General features: G+C 35.1%; 1 protein-coding gene across 8 annotated transcripts in view; it reads right to left on the bottom strand.

Annotated features, from left to right (window-relative positions):
- The window catches only part of LOC125646627 (eukaryotic translation initiation factor 4E transporter-like), a 47,555-nt gene extending 38,235 nt beyond the window's left edge, over nt 1–9,320 (bottom strand). For 2 of the 8 annotated variants that reach the window (XM_048873061.2, XM_056157368.1), the window contains exons 1-3: nt 9,111–9,319; nt 8,142–8,201; nt 3,500–3,670 (exon numbers count right to left, since the gene is read on the bottom strand). In XM_048873061.2, the coding sequence (XP_048729018.2) occupies nt 3,500–3,619 (120 nt within the window). In that variant the 5' untranslated portion in view covers nt 3,620–3,670; nt 8,142–8,201; nt 9,111–9,319. Of the gene's footprint in view, nt 1–3,499; nt 3,671–8,141; nt 8,202–9,110 lie in introns of all 8 variants that reach the window. The other 6 variants (XM_056157352.1, XM_056157365.1, XM_048873050.2 and 3 more) reach the window with 3 other exon arrangements.
- Nucleotides 9,321–9,885: the final 565 nt, after the last annotated feature.

Genomic DNA, 9,885 nt, shown 5'->3' with positions numbered 1-9,885 from the left:
GATAAAAAGTCAAGGAAATAATTTGATCTACTTTTAGCCCTAAAGTAGGTCATGGTGCACCAATCAAGTTGAAATGTTTGAAATATGAACTGATTATGTATTTCTCTGAAAGGGAGGTTGTGACTTAATTTCAGAGCAATACCTGTGACCAAACCAAAAAAAATCCGTTTGACCTACTTTTACCTCTAAAGTACTGAAGGTCATAGTGCGCCAATCAAGCTGAAATGTTTACCTGCACTTGTCTTTGCTCACGAGAGGAAGCCGTTGACTTTATCAGGGGATATCTGTATCCGTAATGAAAAAAAGCCCGGAAAACTGTCCGACAATATTTTTAGTCCAAAAGTAGGTAAAGGATGGACCAAATCCAGTTGAAATGCAAATTGAACTTGTATTCCTTCGAGAGGAAGTCTTTGACTAAATATCAGGGCAATATCTGTATCCGTAATGAAAAAACGCCAAGAAAAGTGTTTGGCCTATTTTTTCCAAAAAGTAGGTCAAGGATGGACCAATCCAGCTGAAATGCAAACTGAACTTATATTCCTCCAAGAGGAAGTCTATGACCAAATATCAGGGCAATATCTGTATCCATAATGAAAAAAGCCCGGAAAACTGCCTGACCTATTTTTAGTCCAAAAGTAGGTCAAGGATGGACCAATCCAGCTGAAAAGCAAATTGAACTTGTATTCCTCCAAGAGGAAGCCTTTGACTAAAGTTCAGGGCAATCTCCGTATCCATAATGAAAAAAAGTCCTGAATACTATTTGACCTACTTTTAGTCCTTATGTAGGCCACGGACCGACCAATCCAACTGAAATGCAAACTGAACTTGTATTCCTCTGAAAGGAAGCTTATGTGTATATTTCAGGGAAATATCTGTATCTGTAACGAAAAAAAGTCCGGAAAACTGTTTGACCTACTTAAAGCCCTAAAATAGGTCAAGGATGGACCAATCCAGCTGAAATGCACACTCACTCTTACAATTCTTGAGTGAGATATTGTGACGAAATTTCAAAGTTGTACATGCATCCGTTACAAAAAAACGTCCAGAAAACATGACTCCGGACGGACGGCCAGCCAGCCGGACAACGCCATAACATGATACATCTCGTCGAATGACGGGCGTATAATAACAAAAATAAAGCTTCACTTTTTCCTTTTGTTCCATTTGCATATTATAGTTTTTCTGTGATTTATGATAGGTCGAATCCTAATAATTGGATCTTGGATGTATTACGCACTGAACTAAGGAAGATGGGCATAAAAGCTCCATAAGCTGATGATAATGTATTCGCCGTTGAAGATGATGCATGCACCGACACCGGTATTTGATTTGCGCTACCAGCAGCTGCGGGTATTGTTGGCTGCATCTGAGCTTTCTTCATATCGTTCACTTCTTGACGAAGCTTAACCAATTCTTGTAACACAACAGAAAGTTCTCCACCATTGTTGTTTACATTTTCTACTTCTGCTTCTCTTTCCCGCGGTTCTGTGACTGGCTGTTGTGTAACCCAACCACCCCCCCCCCCCTCACTTTCGTAGCTTGTATGATATAATCGTATCAATTCAGTTTTTCTGCAGCAGATTGGTGCAGTTATGCCCATCTTCCTTAGTTCAGTGCGTAATACATCCAAGGTCCAATTATTAGGATTCGACCTATCGTATATCACATTCTGTCTTTTTTTATATATCCGGCAGGGAAATTAACTAAGTCGAGTAGCCCCAAGAAGCCAAAATTGTATTAGATATTATTTTGAATGTAAATATAGTTTTGTTTGTTCATTGTTGTATTGTCATATAATAGGAAAGCTATTAAACTAGTTTCTAATTGTAATTCTTGTCTATGTTGTGTATAAATTATAGTTTTAGCTTGAATTAGTCAATCACAAAAGATAACTGTGCATGTGTTTCATATTACACATATATCTTCTTCTTTACGAAAGCAAGGACATCCGTTTGCTCTGGCTATAAACAAGTCCTATATCTCCTGTTATAATGAAAACCCGCTCCGAGTCTATGGTAGCAAAGGAATTTTTTTCAGGATGAATATTCACAACTGAATTATAAATTCATTTATTTCTTCATATATTGCAGTGATTTTTTTGGGGCCAAAATGCCACCGATATTCAGCTGTTTCCCCTCACAAAAAGTAGCTAGTTTTTCCCAATTATATCTATGTGTTTTCCCCAATTTTTTATCTAGGGAAATTAGGCCATTTAAAAAAAAAGGTTACTGTATATTGCTGACAAAGAGTAAATACGTTTTTTTCTTCAGTTTTATTCTCCAAACCACTGCACATGCAAAAAGCTTTTGTAAAGAATATGTAAAACAATGAAGGCATCCATATAAGCAGATATGCAGCTAAGTATATAGTTTCCAGAAACACATTAAGCCATATTGTTGACACTTTCATGTTTGACCGCCATTATAGGGTCAGGCTAATAACAGGAAGTGGCCAACAGTATAGGGTTTACTAAATTCCGAAAAATACAAACAGGAGAGACATTCTGGAAACTTGATTATTAATATAATATTTACAAGATTATGGGTACAATTGCTGGTGAATTAATAATTTATTATTTTCTTTAGGATATTAGACAATAAGTGCTTCTTAGAAAAAGTTAATGATATTAATACAAGGTGTGACTTCCAATACATATTTATTTTATGATTTTAAATCAGATCTGAAATAAACCTCAAACAAAAATTTGATTATTTTATGCATCTTTACCATTTTAATTTACTATGAGTGATTTTCCCCAATTTTAGGAAAATGTCGCTAATTTTTCCCAATTCAAAAGGAGGGGTGGTAGTTTGAAAAACCAAAAAAAAATCACTGTATTTCTTCATACGAAAATCGTGACTGCAGATCACATATGACTTTGACCACTACAGTATAGTACATATATACCATTTATCAATAGATTTTTCGTCATTTTTCTGACAGTTAGCTTTATAATATCATCGCAAATGTGTTGTTAAATTAGTTGTACCACCAGAGCTTGCGACCTCTGTTCCTCAAACATTACACTTTGGGGTTTTTTTTTCAAGCAAGTTTTCAAAAACTGAGATCATGGTACAGTCAACACAGCACACTTTCCACATATATGTGTTTGCGTAGTATGCAGTCATGGAGCAAATGACATTTAGATAGTTCATTTGTATATTTTCAATTTTCAATTATTCGTTGATTCGTTCTTGAAATCTCGCTGTTAGATACGTTGATAACTACTCATAATATATAAAACGATGCAGGGCTCGTTGTATCAGTTATCGTATATTGCTCAAAAATACAGATTTATATCAATAATTGATATATTGATCCAGCCCTAGTTTTTCCTGGGAAAGGGAATTTTTTTTTTTTTTTCTGAATTTTGATTTTAGTGAAGGGATCCAGGCATTTTTTTATTTACAGCAAGAGACATATTTTTCAATGCTCAATTCCCGGTACTCCCAGCCAATCCGTGAGATATCACATACGTGTACTTAATTTATATACTTACCCTGCTGTATCTATATTTGGGTAATGGGCCAGGAGTATCTGTCCTTGTTGGCATTTCATAGCTCCCCTTTGGAGTGTCTCTTCCATTGTCATCAGAATAGTATGTTCTCTCCATTTCCATATTTGAAATTGAGATTGTTACTCAATGAAAACTGGTCCTCTTGTGGGCTCACTATAAAAGAAATTCCTCATTCAATAAGCGAAACGAGAACCGCAAACGGTACATAATACGCCCGTGAAATGCTTACATAGGGTGTTTTTCTTGTTCTATAATTTGTATAGCTTTGCTTCAGGTAGTATCAACCATCATGAGGCTGTGACAAACTTTCATATGAACAAATGGTCTTAGCTTAAAAATCAAGATTTCCTCAAAATGGACCAAGTTCAACAACCTGTAATTTTTTTAAAAATGGAAGAAAATCAAAATCCTTCCCCAGATTCACATCTTCAATACCATACAAACACTCCACAAAATAAGATGGTCCTCACTTTAAAACTGTGGGAGGAGTAGGGCAGACAAATTATGTACCCTCCATAGAATATTAATTTCCAAATAGACTAAGTTCAACAACCTGTAATTTTCTCAAAAATTGTAGAAAATCAAAATCCATCCCACGTGCACATCTTCAATACCCATACAAATGCTCCACAAAATAAGAAGGCTCTCACTTGAAAACTGTGGGAGGAGTAGGGCGGACAAATTATGTACCCTCCATATAATAATTATTTCCAAATAAAGGGGCAAAACTCCTGGAAAAAAGGTCGAAATGGATCAAAATTGCAGTATGATCTAGAGTGACCCACAAAGAAGCTACACAACAAGTTTCAGCATGATATCAAGTTTCAGCATGATATGTACAAGGGAAATGAAATTATAAAAAGAAAACCCCAAACGGATGGACAGATGGACGGACGTACAGAAATCGCTGTACCATAATACGTCCGTCTAAAGACAGGCGTATAAAAATGACTTACAAGCCGTAGGGTTCTAAAGTTTTACATGGGTTTTCTAACATTTTCACATTGGGTCTAGGGTCCATAGAATTGGAAAAATTGACACATAAAATGTTCAAATCGTGAAAATTTGAACTGTCCTTCTCAATAATTTTTCATATAATCATGATATTTAAATATTTGGAATTATGCAACATAATTAAAATTAAACTTACAAACCAAGTAAACAATCTAATGCTTTGAACTAATAAGTGAATCATCTAATCAACAAAAAATGAAATACTTATAAATAATGAAATTGATGATATAATATTTCTATCACAGGCGAAGTTTCATAAACATTTTTATGATCAAACATTTTATCGGGACATTAGGCAGTTCACTAGCACAACTCAAGGCTCCCCCTAAAATGTAGCTTTCCAAGAAATGACGACCGTTTTACAATCATGGGACCGTTTTACAATCTTGGCCTCGATTTTGCATTTCCAGTATTTCAAAATTGTGTACAAGAAAACAAATTAATAATTATTGATTACTCTCCATGTATGAAATTTTAAGGATTGAAAAATTGGAAAAATATTGGTGATTTTTAGATTAAGGAATGGGTCCAATAACCAGACCCCAAAATAAACCAGGAACACCACTTTTTTTATATACATCGCACTCATTTTCAATTATTGTCTTTCCCAGTTTCACATCCAGGGCTCGAAATTAGCGAGAAATACTCGCAAAATGCGAGTACATTTGAAAAATAGCGAGTAAAATTCACGGACACTCGAAAATCTTAGCGAGTGGTGAATTACAAACTATGATCGTATCGTATCCGTTTTATACGGTTATGCGCTATTCGCTTTTCTTAAACTTGAATCATACAAACGCTTACATGAACCATCAATTTCAACAACCGTTTCTATCCGAATTTTTCTTTTATGATTTTTTAAGAAACTCGGAGTCAAATAAATGCTTCAGAGGTTGGACATCGCATATCGACATGTGCCACGAGTCCTGTTCACCTATTGGGGTGATTAAATTGAATATTTCCAAGTATGATGTTTTTGTTATTCATTTATCTAAAAAAAAATATCGGAGTCTATGTTTTACCAAGTCTTCCGGTAGTTATTTTTATCAGAATCATGAGAATGTCCTATCTAAATTTATTGTCATATTGAGGTCGGGTTGTAGTGATGACATGAGTGCATTGCTCACCACGTAGTTGATTATCAAAAAAAGTTCATAGGACTCGTGATCGTGCTGCTTATAAAACCATGAGTCCTCTATTCGCTTTAAAAAATCACTAGTGACAACCCTGATGTAGCATGAAATTGGAAGACTGGATCTAGACCTGCGGTAAACAAGTTGTGGATTAGACTGTTAGAGGTGCGATAATCAAGAGACCTAAACATTGCACCATATGACTTACGTAACTTAGTGTCTTGTCCAAAGGATGCCTGTTGACCCACTAGGCTCAGTAATGATAGGGAAAATCATTGATTTAAAAAAATATATAAAAAAGAGCACTGCTTTATTATTTTTATTTTAGCTTGTAGGTTTACATTTTAGCCTGTGAATTTTTTACCCACAGGCTAAAATTAGCCTGTGGTAGAAAAAGTTAATTTCGACCCCTGACATAAATATTAACCATGGTTGCAATGAACATACATGTATATATATTAGTCTTTGAATTTTTGTCCCCAAAACATTGATATATACAGTGTATTAATGTTCAGGAAGAGACATTGAATTAAGAAATTATATCAAATATATATATATATATATATATATATAAAATGCATGCACTTTCACGGCATTCCATACCATACCATAAGTGACATACATAAAATTTGGAAATTTTTCTTTCTTTGCAACAATAAAATTGTACTACTAGTGGATAGTTGTAAAATTATCATTCCAATGAACACAAGCTGGCTCTCATTTACACCAATGCAAGGATGAAATAGTGTCAGACCATAGAGGTTCATATGTTCAAAACACCGAAGTCTTCCCAGTGCAAATAACCAGAATGAGATGTACAATACATGGACATGATATTACTGAATCAGGATGAATCCTCTTTCAAAATGGACAGGAAAAAAATCAGGAAATAGAAATTAATGAAGAGCCCAAGAAAATGCAAGTATAAAGTGACCCTTCTCAAGTACGGTAGACTGCCAGAACAATTTTCTATTAGGACACGAACTCTGCATGTTTGAATACAAGAAGGACTGACTGTCAAAATAAGTATTAACTAATTCTGTACAAGTCCTATGTTGAAAAATGCAACAATGAATGACAGGTTTAATGTTCACGAGAACTGAAGATACAGTTCCATTTACATACAGATTTTGTCATTATCTCAGTTGTTAGCTGTGGATAAAACATTAATTAGTTACTGATATCAGATGATTTTTTTTAATTGATCAGCTGAGATATATTTTTTGGGGTCATATCACAGTTACTAAATGTCAATGTCTTGTTTTTTTCGGAATATCAGGGTTTGACACTAGTGGTGAAATGAAGGTCCAAGTCCACCCAAACATTGGAAGGCCAACTTATAGAATAGGTTTTGAGTGGACCATCAGTCCACCAAAAATATTCAGCATGCCATTACAAATACAATCGAAATGAAAACTCTGGTCTAATTCAGTTAACAATCTGATCAGTCTTCATGAAAACTCAGTGGTCCGAAGACCGAGGTCAGTGAATTTTAGGGTCGGGTCAGTGAAAATAAAAAATCAGGAAGTCCGATGGGCTTGTGGACTTTCTGTAAGTCACATTAAATATAATGTTGGATTTAGATATTATAAACGTCTTATTTACTTAAATTACCATCAAAATAAAAATAAATCAATTGCAGCACATAAAGTGTTTTGACATCATTGTTTGTTTATTTCTTTAAAGTAAAGAACGATAACTATGTCTATACTTGTAATTGTCAAGATAACTTGTACGTTGATCACGTGAATATTCAACGAACAACTTATTGAAACAATAAAAATGGCTGTGTTCTGTATCGCACTGCACACCGGTAACTGCTGCTTTATTGCATTGTCAAATTAAAATGAACTTCGTCAATTGCAGTTATCTCTGATTTTATGCAATTTCAATAGTTTATAGAATTAATCAATCGTTTACATTTGATATTGGAAGAGAAGGCTACTTCCTAAGGTGCACTCAGGCTGTTTTCATGTTTGTGAAAAATACGTGAATTTGTAGTCTTGCTGTTTGCGGAAGAAGAGAAAGAGAAAATACTGAGTACGGTGTTGTTTTTCTGGTATCGACAGAAAGGATGTCTTAGGGTGGATATGAATATGAGTAATAAGCATAGTTTCAATAAATTAATCGTACAGTTTTACAATGCATTCCATAATGTATGTGATAAACATGTACTATGAAAATTTGGGGGGCCAGTGAATTTCACTGTGGGCCAGTAAATTCAGACAATTCACTTGTCCGATTGGCCAGCAAGTTTTAAATGTTTTTGTGAAGACTGCAATCTTCCTCCTTTTTCATACACTATTTACAGTAATTTCATCTAAAGCTGTTGTTTATCTACCTATGTGGCTAATCCGAGATTCCTCCGACTCTTACCCCACTTTTATATTGTGACATGTGCAGGGGAGAGTCAGAGCAGACTCCATATTGAAAAGTGGGAATTCAGTGACACCAGCTGGCATCGCTGTTTTACCTACCTCTTACATCTTCATTTTGCGGATCTATCTTCCAAGACCCGAGGATTCACTTAGATTATTCTACAAATAGATCATGATTAACACAATGTTATCACACTTTAAATGATGGAATTTTAATATGTGTTTATTAAGTATTGAAAATCGAATGGCGATGTGGCGACCTAATTCAAGTGATGCTTTATTTGTCGGTGTTAGGGCCATTTAAATGGCGATAGCATCATATTAATTTGCCTACTTGTACAGTAGAATAATCTTCTGATAACTGAATCCTCGCGTCTAGGAGGATAGATCCGCAAAATAAAGTTTTAAGAGGTAGGTAAAGCAGCGACACCAGTTGGTGTCGCTGAATTCACACTTTTCAATATGGAGTCCGCTCTGACCCTCCCCCACACGTCAGTGATGTCACTCACAATATTAAAGTGGGGGGGTAAGAGTCAGAGGAATCTTGGATTACGCTGTGGCCAGCCATTTAACTGTTTCTAGCATATATATGCAATATATGTTCTGCAAATAGCACACTTTGGTTACTTGGTAGTGGACACTACCCAGTGGGTAAAAATCTCTTGACTAAATCTGCCAAAGCTAATGTGAGATTAGCAGAATGGACTGGCTAACGAAGGTGATTAAAGATATATACCAATAGAACTGTGCATTCTGTGTTACTCCTTTAGAAATTCACACTGCAATTAATTACGACTACAGCATGTACAGTGTGATAGTTAGTAGAATCCACAGACTACATAATTGAAGTCACCGAACAATCTTCGTTTAAATGACAATAGAGACGGCCTCTTCTCCGTTTCTCAATACATCGTACACAAAACGGGGAAAAATAAACAAACAAAAAACGAACAACAGCAATTGAAATACTACTTCAAAAATCAATGACGTAAACCTACTCTCGAACAGAACCCAATACACAACACACAATTGCACAAGTCAACGTGAATATTATTGATGTGTTCTCACCTATATATGTCTCCGATGAAAACTACAGCTGCTAAAACGACAGGGAACTAAATACGAGGAAAAACCCGATGCAAAAGAAATTGTGTTGAATACTCTTCCAAGAAATTAAACGAAAGTCATTACTATGTACTAAAATTGAACAGAGAATACGTTTACAAATTTGAACCGCTGCAGCTAAACATCGGAAAATGTTGCAAATGCCCGGATGTGACATGCGCACAATATGCTGACCTTTGAAATGTGTAATATTTTGCATAAGTATGTTAATTACCCCTAAAATTATCATTGCATTTGTAAATAATGTACCTTGAATTAAATAAAGGATTTTTCGCCTTCAACAATTTGCAAAAATTACAAAAAGGTATATCAAAGTCGTGGAGAAATAATGCAGACAACTTCTTCCGGGTCATAGGCAACAAAATAACTACGAACCCGATATATTTATATGCGACGTTGTAAACTCATTTTCAGTATTATTTAGTGATAATGAAATACCAAGTAAATAAACTAAACATTCTCATGTATGAAACTTTCTCAAGATCTCCCATATGATATTAAGTACACAAGCAAAGAGTGTAAATGGGGTAGGGTCGGATGTTGTGAAAAGTACCTAAACGATCAAGTGCTAGACCCCCTTCCCCATTTCACGAATTCCTGGATCCGCCTATGATGCACATTATGTAATAATGACCTGGCTGATGAGTTCCATTTTAATTTATTTAAATGCACTGATGAAACTATTTTTAAAAAATCAAGATTAGAAAACTTAGATAGA

Source organism: Ostrea edulis, chromosome 1 (genome assembly GCF_947568905.1).
Source record: "Ostrea edulis chromosome 1, xbOstEdul1.1, whole genome shotgun sequence".
NCBI lineage: Eukaryota > Metazoa > Mollusca > Bivalvia > Ostreida > Ostreidae > Ostrea > Ostrea edulis.
This window is presented reverse-complemented; position numbering and strand designations above follow the sequence as displayed.